At 38.8% G+C, this 18,587-nt stretch overlaps 1 protein-coding gene across 4 annotated transcripts in view; it reads left to right on the top strand.

Moving 5' to 3' along the window:
* The first annotated feature begins 9,057 nt into the window (after nucleotides 1–9,057).
* USP25 (ubiquitin specific peptidase 25) overlaps nucleotides 9,058–18,587 on the top strand; it is a 37,817-nt gene continuing 28,287 nt past the window's right edge. For all 4 annotated transcript variants that reach the window (XM_086462842.1, XM_086462834.1, XM_086462826.1 and 1 more), the window contains exons 1-7: nucleotides 9,058–9,189; nucleotides 10,055–10,131; nucleotides 10,846–10,919; nucleotides 12,382–12,530; nucleotides 17,020–17,147; nucleotides 17,914–18,009; nucleotides 18,303–18,464. In XM_086462842.1, coding sequence (XP_086318968.1) covers nucleotides 9,073–9,189; nucleotides 10,055–10,131; nucleotides 10,846–10,919; nucleotides 12,382–12,530; nucleotides 17,020–17,147; nucleotides 17,914–18,009; nucleotides 18,303–18,464 — 803 coding nt within the window. In that variant the 5' untranslated portion in view covers nucleotides 9,058–9,072. The remainder of the gene's footprint in view (nucleotides 9,190–10,054; nucleotides 10,132–10,845; nucleotides 10,920–12,381; nucleotides 12,531–17,019; nucleotides 17,148–17,913; nucleotides 18,010–18,302; nucleotides 18,465–18,587) is intronic.

The following is an 18,587-nucleotide window of genomic DNA, read 5'->3' as shown; positions in this document are numbered from 1 at the left end:
ACGATGACCGTATTTCACAGTATGGTGGTGGTGCAGCTGTGTGCCAGTAGGTATGTCCTATTTTGTTTGCTAAGCTTCGATAGTAATGTTGATTACTTTTTATTTTTATTTTTTCTTATCACCTTAGGAGAAGTGTAGGTTTTCTGCAGCCATCACAGCACTGGTCAAATATATTCGTTCCACTTAAGCATCCTGGATGATTTTCTGCCAAATGAGAATGTTTTTGGCATCTTGCTGAGTGGTTTAGAATTAGTAGTCTGAATCACTTTATGTGTTTCACAGAACAATTTGAAAGTCCTTCCTTCCTTACAGGCTTAACCTTTGCGAACTGAACGGGAAGATGGCTGTGTTCATAGTATTATGAAATTAGGGGGTTTGTGTAAACTTATATAGAGGTCATCAATGTTAAAAATTCCCCAGTTCCTGTACAAAATTTTTTACTTTTTTGTTCTCCATGGTGGAAACAAACGCTAGTCAAAGAAAATAAAAGGTTTTCATACCTCTGTTAATGAAACAGCTGATTTTAGTGCCCTGTGCTTACAGAACTTGCAAGAATCCATCAGAGAGCCTGTCTAAAGCTTTGTGCAGCAGCTTGATAGTCATCATTTATCTAGATGCGGAAGCCCTGTTTTCCTACTCCCCAAGTATTGTTGATGTCAGTAACTTTACTATTTCAGGACTCTGCTGGTGCTCTTAATGATATGTGTTGCATGCCAAGCTTTTACGGATTTAATATGCTGACTGACTTGTATTGTTGCAGTATTAAAGCAGCATCACAGTTCTCGAAGGTTAAGAATTAATCCTTTACTCAGGCAACCTAAATTCTGCCAAGATCCTCACGTTTGATAATCCTAGACATTAAGGGAGGAAAGGTACAAGCAGGGTGTCTTAAGTGAAACCAAGGCGGCTTCTATTCTGAAACTGCATTTGGACTCTATATAGTATGGGTAGTTATTACTCAGAAAAGTGAATGGTTTTAGTATCTTACAGGCTACAACTCTGCCTAGCGCTCTCTGGCAAGACAGAAAATACGTCGCTGTCATCGCCACCTGTAGCAGAGGAAAGCCACAGTATGTCTGTTGTTGTTCAGCATGGTCAGTTTGAATGCCCTAAACTGACACTGGATTTTTGTTGTTGGTTATTCTCATCTTCTTTCACTATCTTGTTCAGCCCCCAAACTGACCATAATAGGAGGCAGATATTATAAAAATCTGTCTATTTTCATGATAATTTAAATGGATATAACTTATCTTAGCCTTAGCTTGGTCAGGTTTCCAGATAGCAGCTTTTGAATAGGTTTAAATACAGTGGGGGGGGGGGGGAAAACCCCACCTTTTAGAGAATTTTTCTTGCATGCATAGGTTTTGCATACTTTACATTGGTAAATTTTAAACATACTTGATCAAGTCCAGTAGATACAAAGTATCCACCTTTTAGATCCAGCCTGTTTTCTTGCACTGGGACTCCTGACACCTTTCTGTAGCTGCAGCCAAGTGGGTAAGAGATGAAGTGCTGCCCATTGCGATGTGTTTGGAAGGCCAGTGCTTTGGCCTGGGGCCAGCGGGTGGCACTTGGACCAGGGACAGTCTCTGCTGTGTCTCTCTCAGCAGCTGCAGAACAGCTTCTGCTCCGTGGTGTTCCCTACCCTGGGTGTAGGAAGCCTAGTCAACAGATGACGGCTCAGCAAATTGGCAGTTGTTTTCACTAGCCCTTTTCTGAAGCACTGGGGTGGCTGGCCATGGGAGGCCTCTGCTGCAATGAGGGCTTAGGTGAGCTCGTTTATATCTCCTTACCTCAGGAAGAACTGTAGGTTCTTCCGTGAGGTACCTTGGGCACAAAAATTTGTTGGTCTCAGGCACACTTACTGCTTACTGTGTACTTGTTTACACTTATGCTGAGAAATTATCTTCTTTTTTTTTTTTTTTTTAATGAAGATAGAAGTTTCCTGAAGTTGATTTATCTTAGTGTAGAAGAGCTACAACATGATACCATCCTGTTAGCATTAGGTGGTGTTGGCAGTAGATTAACAGTGAGTGTTCTGCTGCATCTCAATACAGCCATGCACAGTGTAAGCTGTTTTGTAGAAAAATTTAATAACTAAATATCTTGCCTAAGAAATTTTCAGTGGAACAAAGCCAAAGGAGAAAAGAGCATATCAAACAATCCTCTTAGTTATTCTCAGCAGCTTGTAGAAATAGGTTAGTTCAGCTTAGTAAAGCATGGAGTTACATGTTCACAGTTTAGAGTTCTGGAATAAAGAAAGAGAGTTTTTGTGAAAAACTTGTGGATTGAATGCCAGGCAAAAATTCCAAACTTTAGTACAGTTTTCTGTACTTAATTTGTGTATGTGTATTATGAAATTGACCAGCTCAGCTGCTTGGCATTTTGTTGGCATTTGGATTAGTCATGGAGAGAAGTCAGTCTTTGGACATTATATTTCAGCAGCTGGGTTATTTTGTGCATAAGACATTGCTACGTTTTGCTTGATGAAGAGCCTGCCAGTGGAATGCTGTTAGGTCATGAGACATAGCTTCAATTAATATCAACTTCTAGAATGACACTTGATTTAAATATTAACATTTTCTATGCTTTGAGTAAGTAAACAAAGGAGCCTTGTGTTTTAATCTTCCTTCTCTGCAAGGATGTATAAGAGAAACCTGCATTTTGAACAGCAAAACAGGAAAAACAGAAAGCTTGACTACTCAATTGTCTGTATTGATTTAGCAAGGTTAGAAAGGTGTTTTGGTGGGTGTTTTGATTCTTTTGTTGTAAATTATTTTCTTTTTAAATCTAAAAATGTTAGGAAAGAAAACTTAAGCTTTTTCATTTTGTTGGAAATGCTGTATACTGTGGGGTTTGGGAAGAGGTTAAACTTGGTACAGGCTCTTTCACAAGGGAAGTTGGGAACATTTCAACTTTTCACAAACATCTTTTTTTCCTTTCAATGTGTTCTAAATTATTAGAATAAATGCAGTGCCTCTTCACAATTTGAGTTTCAGAATCTTGGCACTGTGGGGTTGAAATCCTATTAAATCCGCTGTGTTCTGTGACTTAAGTCTTTACCTGTGTAGGACAAGTTGCAGGATCAAAGTCTATTGCTGGGGTAGGCAAGCTCTGCCTTTCCAAATAAATAGCTAATATGTGATCAAGAGGGGGAAAAAAAGTTAATTATAGATTGTAAAACCAAAGGGGATGAATAGGAGGGCACATCTTTCCTGTGCTTCTCTGATAAGCACATTTAAAATACTTCCCTGCTACCCTTTCTTCATCAAAATGCTAGTCTGTGGTAATGATGTGAACTTTCATTAAAGTGCTTTCTGCCTGTACAGAAAAGCAATGATGCAGTTATGCAGGTGTTGAGAACTTCAGTTCTCAGTCACTGCTTTTATTTTTGCAACCCAGAGTCATCTTGTTCTTGTACTCTCTTGGCTCCAGGCTCTGTGTTACACTGTGGGGTTCTTTGTGGGTGTGCCCGTAGACACCTGTTTTCATGCCTTGCTGCCCTTAAAATGAGAATGTTATCATTACATGCGAAGATCTATAACCCAGTTTCTTTACTCTGATGTACATCATTCGGATCCTATAATAATGGGAGGAGTGGACAGAATGCAAAAGTACAGATAATTGCAAGTGGATTTAAGTTGTATACGCAAAGATGTACTCTCTCTGCACTGAGGAGGTGGATGATAGAGGGGCTACAAGATGAATTTTATATGTCTAAACAGGCTTTAATTTCAATTTGAAAACTGACAGTTATAGAATTAATAAAATTCTTATTGTGAAAAGTAGTTTACCTAGCATCTAAAATTATTATTCCATTTATATGATTAAGTGGAAAGAAGGGTTTATTGATTATGCTGTTTTCTTGGCAAAAAATAGTCGTCTTTTGGTGAAAATATGTGTAGCAAAGTTAAGTGAAATAATGTAGCTTCTGAAATGAAACCTTAGCGTAGCATATGTTTAACATGTCATTTATTTCACTAAGGCACGTTTGGAAGAATTTTGTATTGTTTGTAGAAGTGCTTAATAGTTTTGTTGGTTTTTTGCCTTTCAGTCATTATTTAACCTACTGGAGTTTCGAAGACTAGTTTTGAATTTCAATCCTCCTGCAAATGCTCAAGACTTGCCCCGAAACCAAAAGGTAAAATTAGAAGCTAACTTCCCCTAGTGGCTGATAAGGGTATTTCTCTCTTGTAATTGAATTTTGCACTGTTCTCTAGCTCAAATTAGCATGAATTTTATAATTAATGTTTCTCTGAGCTTCCTATTACGAATCGTATGTAAAATATGTTAACCTCACGGTAGAGTACAGGGTGTTGGGAGAGGCCAAGTTTGCTCAATGTACTGCTGTTTAGACCAGGTTCAGTGGAAGGGCTTCACTGGTACAGCTGAACAGCACTGCCACCAGTAGGTGAGCGTTTCTGATGTGAACGTAGCTTGTGTTAGCAAATGTCTTCTATTGTAGTTCCCTCACACTGTGCAGCTATGGGCGTCCTTTTTGGTTATCTGCGTGTTTTTGATCTGTGTAGCTTTGCCAGCAGCATTGTTGGTATTTTTGGGGAATGCCAGTACTTATAACTCATGATCTGAGATCAAGCTTTTGGTTATTAGCTTGTCTCTTCTGGCCTTTTTATGAGGTGGTCGTAAGCACAAATTTTGCCCTGTTTTATTCTGGTACTCATATGGGTTTGGGGGTGGGGGGCCTTAGCTCAGGTTTGTTGTGACCTCAGACTGGCAAGGGGGGATGGTCATAGACTGAGGAACAAAATAGGCCATTTTTTTCTTCCTTCATGGATGCCCTCTGAGGAGAGGTACATGGGGACACCTTGGTTTCTATGTTCTGAAATAGAAAGGAAGAAATGGGAAGAGGAATTTGCTATATGAAGTGTGAAGGCACTTGATGCCCTGATTTTTAGGAAGGGCTTACAGAGTAGAGAATTCTTTCTTATCCAGAAATTAGACTATTGCCTTTTTGCCCCTTTCTTTTGGATTTTAAAGGGAGTGTGTTGTCACCCTGTTCTTAGTTGTTTTGCACTTCAGGCTTTGCTGGAATATTCACTAGGAAAAGTGAGTGCTGCAATTAAAAAGCAAAAGAAAACAGACATAGAGAAAATTAGTATCCATTTTCTAAACCTCTAGATGTGTACCATAAACGGGAAGCTGAATGTTCAATCAGAACTGCCCCCCCCCCCCATTCAAAGATCAAATTGTCACTTCGGGGGTTTTTTAGGGGAAAATGTTTGCTTTGGGTCACAAGATGGTGTGCAAATACAACATGGGCAGTATTGGGAACATGCCATAAGAACGTGATGGGACAGTGTATCTAAGTAAGAAAGAAAGGATAAAGTCACCAAAGTGTCATACTTAAGTACTTATTTTTGTATCTTTAGATTGACTTTCTGACTGGTATTTCATTATTTGTCATATACTTTGTTTTAGTAATACCTCCAGTAGTCAGAGTTCTTTACCTTCATTTTTCAGGGTCTAAAAAGCAGTTGGCATCTAAGAGATAGTATAAAATAGATAATAACAATCTGTTGGCTTTGAAAAATGTCTTGCCTAAGCATTCACACTGGCAGCTGAATGCCTTTAGCAATTCCAAAGTGCCATTTCTTAGAAATTCTGACTGTGACAGACAATATTAAGGCTGTGTGATATGGTGTGACGTCAGGCAAGTATATGGATTTGTGCAGAAACCTTGCTTTCTGCAAGCCTGCTAGTAAGAATCTCTGGCAGTAGTTTGGTCCTCTCCTTTGTTAACTTAAATTCCGTAATGAAATAACACTGCTAATCATGTACTCATCTGTTTTCTCTGCAGCTGAAAAGGATTGTCTTAGTGTTGAAATATGTTTTGGGGAGAATTTAGGAAGAGATCGCTTCACTAGTTGGAACTTAGACAAATAGAACAAATAAGCATGCATGACCCCAAATATGGTGCTTTTCTTTCTTTATAAGGTGAAGGCAAGTAGAGGCAAATTGATTTAAAGTTGTAATATAAGGTACCAGTTGACAGGAAAAAAAAAAAAGCCCTGGAATGTAATTCCATCTGCTTACTTGTTTTAAAAATATCTCCACTTAGTTTTGTTTTGGTTTTTATTTTTAACCTAGTATTAAGTACTGTATGTGACTGACATTCCCTAGGATCAAATTTCCTTACTAATAAAGACCAAGTTTTAATAATCTCAGGTTTTCAATACTTTGGTTTACATCCATCCTGTTGTTCTTCTGGTTGGTGGAAAGTGGAGTTTAATTCTAGGATCATGACAATCTCTTGATTTAAAATTAAAGCGTGTGGTTATACTTCAGGGAATATTGCATAGTGGGTTGTTGGTTTTTTTATTCTTTCCTGTCAATATATTGAATCAAATGCTGTTAATAATTTGACATGTAAAATTTTTAATCCAGAAGTCATTGGTATACATTCTAACTTTTAAAAAAAACCCAAAGAAAACAACAACCTGTTTGCCTCAGCTAAGTGGATTTTGTTTTTCTGGATTTTAAATTTGGGCATACACTTAAAATCTCCAGTCTGCTTTTTTCTTTTTAATTGGAAATTCATTTCTCTTCCTTGGTGTGTTCTTCAACTTCCTTCTCGAGAACAAATACGGTTCTCTGTAGTTACTGCAGCTTCTTGGCCCTTCCGGTTCTTTTACCTCTTGCTGTCATACGAACAGATCTTTTTTGCTGTACACAGTGAGGTCAGCTAAATATTTGGCCTCAACGATGTCTTCAGAAAAGCTATTACTAGAGGAAGTGGGTTACTGTGCTACGGGTTAGCACATCCTTCCTGCTGTTTCAACACTATCATTATGCCAGTGTCCTGGCATACTGATTGACAATAATGAATGTTTGCTATGCATTAAACATGTAGATTGCTTTAGAAGCATTTCTAAATCATAAATTGTTCCAACATCAGTGTATTAAGAAATTACTTATGCAGGCAGGATAGGTAATAAAATAGAGAATGTTTGATTATGAACTTTCCATACAGTTTTTATTTCAAAATAATTTTAATCTTTTTTTTGTGTGTGTTGATGCACTTACAGAATGCTTTAAAATTGAAAGCCATATGCAGTTCTGTGTTTGCTTTAGTAGTTCTTTTGTTTTAATGTGTAGGTCCTTTGTGGAACTGTGTGCCTTGTATTGGGGAATGGCTTATACCCTTTTGAAGATTTTAGGCTTTGTTTAGTCAGAATCACTGTGTATTGTGGTAATGCCCAAGTAATCTGGTCAAGGATAATGCCTAATACATTAAATTGAGCTTTCTCAAAAAAAAACAACAAGGATTTTTCTAGTTTTACAGAACTTTTATAGGCTTTACAGAGAGATTTGTTCTGAGTAATCCTACTGATATCAGTACCCACTTGTTTATCCTAAAGCTACAAGTATGCGTAAAACTCAGCCAAATTAGTAGTGTAAATTTGGGTAAGTAATGCAATACTCACTGCTTAGGTATTTCAGATTTAACAAAAGGAAGGTGAGATGTAGAGTATTCTCTGGGCAATCATCTGTTACGCATATCAATTATCACTGGTATTGAAGCATCTTGAGAAAATATGTATCTCAAACTCGAAATTCTATGCATTTTTATTAGTTCACTTTATGAAAATAGTACGAGAAAAATCACTTTCACAATTTGATTCCCTGTTTTATTTTGTTACAAATTGCTTTAAATACGTAAATGGGAGACTGGTTTTATTCTTAAATTATGATGATTTAATGCTGAATTAGGATGGCATTTGATGAAGTCTTCAGCCTTTTCTGTGGACACTGTTTGTGATTGGAAGATGTTTTGCAAGGTGGTCTAGAAGAGCAAGTAGAACATGCGAATTTATGTGACTAGAAGTATTTTTAGGTATTATGTGGAACATATTCCAGTTCACCATGCACAGTTTTTAAAGCTGAAGTAAACCAGGCTTCATGTGCAAAAAGCTTTATGCATACTGGATTGACATAGTAGTGACTAAACAAGCCTGCTGTCTGATGAGCATGTGAAATAGTTTGTCATCAAGTAATTCCAGTTTGACCAGCACCTGACATCTGTGCTGCCTTTGAATGATATTTGTTCTAAATACAAGTGGATATTACATGGGTTTTCATTTCACAAGTAATTGTCAACTATCTGCTCAGGAGTATGAGTGACATCCAGTCTCCACAGCATTGTAACCTGTGGGTTAATCTGCAATATGACAGATTTGTGTTTCAGTTTCCTTGCTTTTTGTTATACAGGCAGAAAGTATTTCTTCTGCTTCTCTCTTGGAAATCAGAAAAAAACCTCCATATTCTCAGTGAACTATACTTAAAAATATAGGCAGAAAGGAGAGCAGGCTATTTCTCTTACTTCTGTCAAGAGCCATTGAATCATAGAATGGTTTGGGTTGGAAGGGACCTTAAAGACCATCTAGTTCCAACCCCCCTGCCATGGGCAGGGACACCTTCCACCAGACCAGGTTGCTCAAAGCCCCATCCAGCCTGGCCTGGGACACTGCCAGGGAGGGGGCAGCCACAGCTTCTCTGGGCAACCTCTTCCAGTGTCTCACCACCCTCACAGTGAAGAAATAAGAATGATGTGTGTACGCCTTCTAACTTTAGTCTTCAGTAAAAAATGATCTTAAAAAGGTACTGGGCAGCATGTAGGCTTACAAGAAATTCTGCTAAAGGTATAGAGGAATATTAATTTCAATAAAATGCATATTGTTGCAGCGTATTACTTAAGGCTTTGTAAGTCTTGGGAACAACAGTTTTGTCTTAAATGCAACTCAGCTTCTCCACTTGCCCATTCAGGCCCATTTCAAATCAAACAGCCACATCCAGATGTGGTTTCAGGGAGATTTTAGTTTCTGAAACACAATTTTCTTCCCAGAGAGCTACATTATTTTGTAAAACTGACAGGTAAAGTGCATGCAACACTGCCTTGGTAGTACTAAAAGTAAGCTTGTATATTATGATGGCGATTGGCTGGATATATGCTTAGTTCATTGGGTAACATTTCTGTGAAGTAGATTTTTGTTACCTCTCTGTTAAATATTTTTAATTCTTCTTCAAATACAGGAACATAGGAATCTGCCTTTCATGCGTGAATTGAGGTACCTGTTTGCACTTCTAGTTGGTTCAAAGAGGAAATATGTTGATCCATCAAGAGCAGTTGAAATCCTTAAAGATGCGTTTAAATCGAATGATTCTCAACAGGTAATTTCCATGTATTTTCATTCAAGCTTATGCCTGTTTTTACATGGTCATCTGGTAATAGGAGATACTTAAAATGGACAACAAAAATTCAAAATGTTCACAGAAAAGAACTAATTATCACAGTCTTTGAGCTTTTTCTCTAATACGATGTGATCTCTAGGCACTTTTATTAAAAAAATAAAATAATAATAAAAATATTCCAGTCAGCATGACTGTTTTATTCAGTACACTTTCTTCCTATTATTTTAGAAACTAACTAATGTGTTCCATATTCTTGCTTTTAGGGTTTAGTTTAGCTTCTAAGTCTGTGGTTTTAGAAAGAGCTTTATTCTTCTGATCTCACAGTACATACAGGGCTGGTACAATCCTAGTGTACTATTTGTCTGTGTTTGATTTAGAGGGTCCTAATATTTATATTGAGGATTCTTGCCTAAATCATAGTGGGTATATTTTGCTTTTCTGCAAGATGCTTTATTTTTCCCACATGAGGTGGTGATGTGGCTAAGGTGTTCAGTTACAACAGCATGCTGAATTTAGTGCTCGATGAAAGTAATATTAGTCATCACTTATTAGATACCAAAGGTTTTGGACAATGGGATTCGTAAGATGCCTTTGGACTAGCATGGTATGAAAGCTGAGCCCAAGTAACAGGATCACAGGACAGTGTAATGGCTGAGGAACACCAGAGCCTTAGTGTGATCTAAGAGCCACCCACAAAAAAACCAATCATGGCATAGTCTCAGACATAGTTGGTTTTGGAGCTTTTGTGGAGGAGAGCACTGCTGTACTGATCTTGTAAGGTGACACTTCACTGTGTTCTGTTACATATGAGAACATGTACTGATCATTCTGTATTTTTCAACAGCAAGATGTAAGTGAATTTACACACAAATTACTAGATTGGCTAGAAGATGCCTTCCAAGTTAAAGCTGAAGAAGAGAGGTAGGACTTTTTTCTAGCTCTGTATATGGGACATTTTGATGAGAAGAAGCAAACCAAACAACCACACACTTCTCACTGTATGGCTGAAAAAGATCCAACTCTGTAGTTTGTTTTAGTTCAAGTGTGGTTTTCCATATGTGCTGATACCTGCGATTTTCCATGAATTGTCTTTTTTCACCTTATTTCATGTTAGAAATCTTGCTGAATGAAGTCCAAAGTGTATACAGAGTAGAGATGTGTTTTGTATATAATTGATTAGGCTTTTTTTCATTTGAATCCAGATTTACTTTTCAATCCTGTGGTTTAAATACTTCAAAACCTTGTTCCTGTTTCTCTCCTTAGAATTAAATACTCATCATTTGTATAAGTGAATATCTGTAAACTGTCTTTTGAATACATAATTGTTTCTGGAGTGTTGCAGGAAATAGTTCTTACAAGGGTTTTGTACAATTTAACCACTCACGAATTGAATCTGATTTACATAAATTTTCCTAGAATGAAGCACTTCTGAAACTTAATTTTCGGAATATACTTATTACTGCAAATATATGAATCATTGTTATTGCCATCAGAGGAAAGTAAAAAACTAAGTGAACAGTAACTGAGTAAAATAGGCAGTATTTCCATAATGAATTCAGAATATTCTGCTCATAGTTTTATAAAAGTTCGTAGCTTTGTGTTTGATTTTTGCAGTAACATGCTTTCTGTTTTCAGGGATGGAGAGAAACCAAAGAACCCAATGGTGGAGTTGTTCTATGGACGATTTCTAGCAGTGGGTGTACTTGAAGGTATGCATCTGAATTTACTTGGACTTCTGTGCTTGTGTCTGTTCGGTGCTTGTCTACATACACAGGTGAATGATGCAGCTGTAGCATTTTAGCTGCCTCTGCAGAAATATACTTGGAGAATATGCGTTCGGTCTGTGACGAAAAGTTTGTCCTGAGAATATGAGACTGGAGGTAAATGTAGTGAGCTGCAGTGGTCCAGAAAGACTCTTTTGATAACTTTCAGGAGCTGAGTGCATATACTTAAGTGCAGTAGAAGTTAGGGCGAGATGCTGAGCAAAAGCGCTTGCAAGAAATTATTATCAGGGCACTTTTGCCACTTACTAACGGTATACAAAGGCAAGTTACTATATTTCATCGAGCTTGCACTTTCTCTGCTTCATTTAATGCAATTTAAAATCTCAATTATTGCATTTTCTTCTGTGCAATTTCTGGTAGGGATAAGTTGCCCTCTTAAAAGTACAGTTCATTGAAAACAAGTCAGTGGAAGCCTGCTCAAGGGCAGTGTCAGTGAGAGTACTGAGGAGGAAGAGACTGTACAACAAGCTTCCCTTTATATTATCTGCATATAATGAGTAGATCTGCAGTGCTCTGTATATCCAGGCGGCCAGCAGTTGTGGAAGTATTTTTAATGTTTGTGATGGTGTCCTCCCATCCCGAGAGTGAATGACTCCTGAGATGCATTTGAATGAAGCATCTATAGTCTTTAAAGTGGCTTCCAGGTTGTTCCCCAGCCTGGAACAGTGTATCTAATGATTTGTTGTCAGATTTCAAAACCATTCTGCAGATGTCTTCCTACTAGCTAGCATTCTTGCTCCTTTGTGTTTGCCCACTTTCATCCCCTACATTCTCATCTTAACTGAGAAGATATGTGAAAACCGAACCAGTGAAAAGAAACTGGTGGATATAAGACAACTTTAGGATTAAATAAATTGAAGTTATAAATTGAAATTACTTGTCACCCCTATTTCTCCTCATGTTTGAGCTTACATCTTTATACACTGTTACCAAATTATGATCTTGTTTTCAGGACAGAAACCATGAATGTTCTCTTTTGTGGTTTCTTGTTGCAAAATGTACTTATACAAAGGGTTTTTTCATACCAGCAATTCCACTGACCTCACTGATACAATAGAGCTGCTGTTTGCAGGAGGAGGACTTTGATTTATGTGTGTAAAACTTCCCATACATCTGCTGTGCCAAGTAATTTTGAGTTTTGCTTATCACCAATAGATGGAAAAACTATATAAAAAAAATTGACTGAAGAGGAAAATACAGTAATTTTCAGTACTACAGTCAAGTGACTTTTTCAAGTCACTTTTTTTCATGCACATAATTGAATCGCTCAATAAGAAAATGTGGGTATTGTTCAGCAGACTAGGTCGGGTGACCTAGGTTTATTAGGGTTTTTTAAGGGTAAATGTTTGTTCCTAAAAGTTTTAACTGTTTAATTTCTTACGTGAAGGTAAAAAGTTTGAAAACACAGAAATGTTTGGCCAGTATCCACTCCAGGTTAATGGCTTTAAAGATCTGCATGAATGCCTAGAAGCTGCAATGATTGAAGGGGAAATCGAATCTCTCCATTCAGAAAACTCTGCAAAGTCTGGTCAGGAGGTGAGTTCCGTGCTCCTGTGGGCTTCTCTTGGGGTGGTGTTGTAGTGCTCTTTATTTTTCATTGGGGTTCATGGTTGGTTTTTATGTGACTTGCAGCTGTGCAGGTTCTGATGTCTGGCATTATCGAGTTGTTAATTTGGGGGCTTCGCATCTCTCTTGGAGCATCATCTTTTTTTTTTTTTATTTTTCGTAAGATGCGAAGTTCATGCTTATTAAAAGCTGGCACAAGTAAGTGCTTACAGTGGTGATTTGGCACAGACTGGTTCCCACCTGTTGCTGATACTTGATCTTCAGAGCGGTCATGGGTATAATGTCCTGTGGTAGCCGGCCGCTGCTCTGACTGACTTGCCACCCTGTGCGATGCTGTGAACAGCAACCGTGAGCTGTGCGTTTGACCATTGCTTCAGAGCGTTGTTGTTATCCCACTGTCCCTCCGTCTGGTAATTCCTCAGCACCCTAGCCTTCTTCCCCTCTCCCCTTTTTACCAACATTTCCCAGCATCCTTCTCTTTGCCCCCTTCAGTGGGCAGTTCTCCTCTTTGCTCATGGTGGTGGACAGACAATACTTGCTCTAGGGGCTGCTCTTCCTCCCAGGAGGGCTCTTGCTAGAGCAGGAGGCTGCCAAATGTCAGACCGTGCTGGAAGCATGGATGAGGAGTTCAGACGGAGCCCCACTAAGAAGTGGGGTATGCAGTGTATGGTGTTGGGGTGTGGTGACGAGTGAGATTTATTGTGCAGAAGTCACAGGTTAGGGAAAAGAGTTAGTTGGAGTGATGGTGGTTGTAGAACCAAGAGAGTGTGCTCTGAAATGTCCCTTCTTATTGCTCGCATGCATGTATGTGCCTGGCATTTTTCTCTGGCACAGCTTTCTCTAATAACCTGTGGGTTATCAATATGGAAATATGGGAATTCCCATTGCCTGTGAAGGCTGAGCTGCTTTCTCTTTACACAGTTGTTCATGTTTCATCACGGTTATCTTAAAGGTGTGAAATCTTAGGAGGATTCTTCTACTTAAGTAAAAAGTTCGGGTATAGTTTTTTCCTTGATGTCAATCTTTTGCAGTAATGAAATTTTGCTTCCTTTAATCATACCAACATACACACAGAGTTTAATTACCAAGCCTAGTGACGCACACTGAAATCCTCCAGCCTGAAATTCTCTTTCCAGTTTTGTATTGTCAACAAAAGTATTATAGCATCCCTTTTGCAGTCCCTTTTTCTGGTCAGCTATTATTGATCAAATATTAATCAACCAAATCAGATATTAACAAGCATTTTCAAATATACTTACACATCTTTACTGGATGTGTTTGTCTTTCACAGGACGTTTCAAATTTTTTTTTATTCCAACATTTGTAGAAATGTATTTTTACAATGAGCATGTTTTCTGAAATATAACTGGAAGAAAAAAAAATCATAAATATCTTGGTACAATCCAAAGTTCAATTTCTTTATGCAAGGTGAAATCTTGTATGCACCTACTACAAGAGCATGATTGTTCATCTTTTAACTGCAAGATAACCTTCAGTCCGTAACCTGTGTGCGTTCATCCGTAAAATGTCAGGTCAATTATAAATGTTTAACTAGACATGTCAGACTTGGGGTTGTTTTGTTTGTTTGTTTGTTTTGAGTTTTGAGGGTTTTTTGAACTTGTAAAGTCAGGAAACAATGGGGAACAGAAGAATGGTCTCATAGGGGTCTAGGGTGTTAAGTTTCGAGTTCTGTCAGGGTTTTAATCATCTTGGCTTCTTAGCATGTGGAAATGGAAGTGAAATAGTCATATGCCTAATTGACAATGGTGGCAAAACAAGAAAGGTAATTTTTGTTAAGCCCTAATCTAGAAAAACATTACTGCAGTATTACCAGGGCCATTATGTTTCCCTGAAATTTATTTATAGTGGTTGCTGCTGTTAGTAGTTATGTTTAAGCATAATACCTCAAGATGTTATGGTGCATTGGAACGTTTGGAAGTACTGAAGGAAGCTGAATTTCTTGTAGTTTTAATGAAGCCTGTCTCTGCTGAACAAAGACTTCAAGTGGTATTCATCCAAGCTGGTAGCTATCAAAGCTTAAGGAGAATAATGTTGGTGTGGTAGTTGCGTGTGGTGAAGGATTCTGAAAGTAACATATTTTTTTTTTGTTTCATTTTTTTTTCCTTTTTCCCACCATTGCCTCTAATGGAGTATTTAGCTTGTTGTTCATTATTATTATTATTATTATTGTTATTGTTACTATTACTACTGTTATTTTCATGATGCCTAAAAGCTTCAGCCATGGCGTGGGGTGTCAGCAAATGAGCTAACGTACAAAAAGAAAGAAGAGACATTCCCTGTCCCAAGAACTTAAATCCAAATTCAAGAGAAGATGGAGGTCAATGCACATTGATAAGTGCACAATGCACAAACTTGGAGTTTGAAGTGTGGGGAAAATGATAAAATGTTTTTCAGCATAATAGTTAATGAACTTCAGCACATCAGCAGCTTAGTCATCCTGAAGTGGTGGGGGCCTTGCAACAAAAGGGTTTAAGGGAGAAGGGTTGTGATGTGGCTTTGTTGACTTAGCATTGAAATTTACTGCTGTGTGCAGTTGTTGCAGGAGACAAGTCATGATTGTCATGAAATCATGAGCTGGCCATGTGCCCAGGTGGCCAAGAAGGCCAACAGCATCCTGGCCTGTATCAGAAACAATGTGGCCAGCAGGAGTAGGGAGGTGATCATGTCCCTGTACTCGGCACTGGTGAGGCCGAACCTTGAATACTGTGTGCGGTTTTGGGCCCCTCACTACAAGAAAGACTCTGAGGTGCTGGAGTGTGTCCAGAGAAGGGCAGCAAAAGTGGTGAAGGGCCTGGAGAACAGGTCTTATGAAAAGTAGCTGAGGGTAGTCTGAAGAAGAGGAGACTGAGGGGGGAGACCTTATAACTCTCTACAACTACCTGAAAGGAGGTTGTAGTGAGGTGGGGGTTGATCTCTTCTCCCAAGTAATAGCAATAGGATGAGAGGAAATGGCTTCAAGTTGCACCAGGGGAGGTTTAGATTGGACATTAGGAAAAAATTCTTTACTGAAAGAGTGGTCAAGTATTGGACCAGGCTGCCCGGGGAAGTGGTGGAGTCTCCAACCATGGAGGTGTTCAAAAAGCGTGTTGATGTAGTGCTTCTAGACATGGTTTAGTGGGCGTGGTGGTGTTGGGTTGATGATTGGACTTGATCTTAGAGATCTTTTCCAACCTTATGATTCTATGATTGCCTCCTTTAAAACTGAAAAGGTGTCTAGTGAAGGCTGATACAGGCAAGACAAGGGAAGGCTGCTCACTTTGCATGTAAACAGATGAACAGAGTGATGCTGAAGGCAACAAATTAGGAAAATTCAGCAACATCCTGGAAATCTTTTAGTGTGACAAGGCTAGGTGTGGTAAGGCTGGGCAAGAGGAGAAGAGAGGATACATTGCACTGAGATGTGGAGTGATGAGAAGCTAGACCTGAATTTTAGCCATGAGCATGGGAGGAAAAGGCTGTCTTGGAGGTATTGTATGAAAAGACTATTCAAGACATTTAGTTGGATAGGAGAACTTGAAGCAAGCCCCTAGTCGAATGCCACGTCTGGGTTGTGGGCATTGATGTCAGAAATATGTGGTGATGGTCTCCATAGCAATCAGGGAAGCTTGAGTTGATGGTTAGACATCCAAAGCATATTAAATGGATAGACCATGGTTTTTATGTTGTAGAGTGGGAGAAAAAAGGAACTCTAATGCTGGAATTGGAGCTGAATTTGTCCTGTAGTTTAGAAACGAAGTATGTGAGGAAATAAATGAGGGCTGAGGATAGACCTTTACTGAATACTCAAAGAAAACTGGGATAAGGTGATGGTAACATGGATTTGTCTGTGGATGGATTAGGAGAGATTAAGAGATGTGAGTAGAAACTTGAGGAGAGGAGGTTAGTATGGAGGAGATTTCAAGAAAAAGTATCAGTTTCACAGCACTGAGCGAGCTTGTCTGACCCAGCCCAGAGTACTCGCTGATCCTACTTCAGAGGAGGTCGTTAGAAACTTTGGGTGATAGTAGGTGAATGAAAGGGTCAGAAACTGGAGTCTGAGAATTAGCAGGAGGAATGCTTGATACAGTGTAAAACACCTCTTTCAGTGGCGTTGTAGAGTTAAAAGAGAACAGGACAGTTGGCAAGGCAGGTAGGTTCAAGTGTAGGCTGCTGTTAGTACGAGCAAGACAAATGCGAAAGCGGGAAGCCTTTGTGCCTACTCTGCTTTAACACAGATAGTGATAGATGAGTTGAAGAGCTCTGATGCAGCATGGGTGACAAATGGTCTGTGTTTACAGTGAAAGGGAAAGCTGGGAGCTTTGGAAAGCTTATGCTGATCCACCCTCTAAAACCGATTTCTCCCATTGGTATGTCAGTCTGCAGGTATTGTACCGTTATTACAAAAGTTCTGCTATTGGAAAGCATTCATTGTGGGGTTTTCTGTTTTTCTTTTGTTCAGCACTGGTTCACTGAGCTTCCTCCTGTCTTAACTTTTGAGCTATCAAGATTTGAGTTTAATCAGGCTTTGGGGAGACCAGAGAAGATACACAACAAATTAGAATTTCCACCAATTTTATATCTGGACAGGTACAGTATAATATTATCAACAAAGTCCTAGTATGAATATAATTTAAATCTCATGAGTTTGGTAAGATTGCTGGTGCATCTTATACTCAAATCACAGTAACTTTCTTTCTAGCTAGGCAAGTTAAAATTTTCACGGGTTTCATCTGTTTCAGAAAATACGCGTTGATAACAATTTAAGACATACTGCTACTTTATGCCAAAACCTGCTTGCACTTCAGGCTTTCATTTATTGCTAGGTACTTGTGTGCACGGACAAAATACTCTGAACAATCACACTGTTTATGGGTCCATTTGGTAAAGAGGGTGAGAAGACGGATATTTCATGGTGTTCCAGATAGACTGCATGGTTTGAAGAGGATTCTCTGCATCACTGCATGCTGTTTATGTGCAGAGGTGAAATACCATGAAGACCATGATCAGTTAGATGCTGAATGTTATTTGTAAGCCTAAATAATGAAACAGGAGTATTGCGATGTGGTTGCTAATTAAACCACTTAATTTAGAAGCTTTCCAATACGTTTGTCATCCCTGGTATGAACAGAGCTTTTGACACTGGAGAAAAAGCATCTTCTGAAAGTTGTGGGAGTGAAGGCTTAATGGGTTTACTGTTTTCTTCTCAGTTCTGTTTTTGCTGCTTAATATGTTGTAAGTTCTAGAGAACATGAGGTTTTATTAGCACTAAGTGGTATGGCTGATGGGTGCAGACTTCAGTTTCAGTGTTGGGATATTATGGGCTCACACCTTTTTCTAATTTCGTGTTTTACAGGTATATGCACAAAAACAGAGAAATAACAAGAATTAAACGGGATGAAATCAAGAGACTCAAAGAGTACCTCACAGTTTTACAACAGAGATTAGAACGGTACTATAGATAACTGTGTACATGCAAATAGTATTATAGGCTACATAGAATAAGTCCGTTCAACTATACACATTGTGTGTAGTTATTTGCTCTAGATTTCCTCCCTGTATCTCTTTTCTTTTACTGTTTTCCTTGAACACTATGTATAAGCACGGTAATACTGATGCATGAAACATGCTAGGAAAGGCTTGCTTTATTCAATTGCAGTCAAGCAGAAAAAAAATCTTTTTTTTTTCTTTTTTTTTTTTTCTGTATATGTGAATCATGGCATTAATACGTTTTATGGTTAACAGATATTTAAGCTATGGTTCTGGTCCTAAACGATTCCCCTTGGTAGATGTCCTGCAGTACGCCTTGGAGTTCGCTTCCAGCAAGCCGGTGTGCACGTCTCCCGTTGATGACCTGGGTGCTAGTGCCCCTGCCAGTGGCATGCTGCCAGCCCAGACCTCGCCCAGGTAAGCGCTGCCTCCTGCTTTCCCAAGGTGAGAGGCCAGTCATCCCCTTGTTGCACACCTGGCTGCTGAGAGAGAGGGGAGGAAGCGTAACTACTTTGTTCACCAGACTGATACAACTAGGCA

The sequence above is a fragment of the Leptosomus discolor genome, chromosome 1 (assembly GCF_034619465.1).
Source record: "Leptosomus discolor isolate bLepDis1 chromosome 1, bLepDis1.hap2, whole genome shotgun sequence".
Lineage (NCBI taxonomy): Eukaryota > Metazoa > Chordata > Aves > Leptosomiformes > Leptosomidae > Leptosomus > Leptosomus discolor.
Note: the sequence above shows the minus strand (reverse complement) of the source record. Positions and strands in the feature narration are given on the sequence as shown.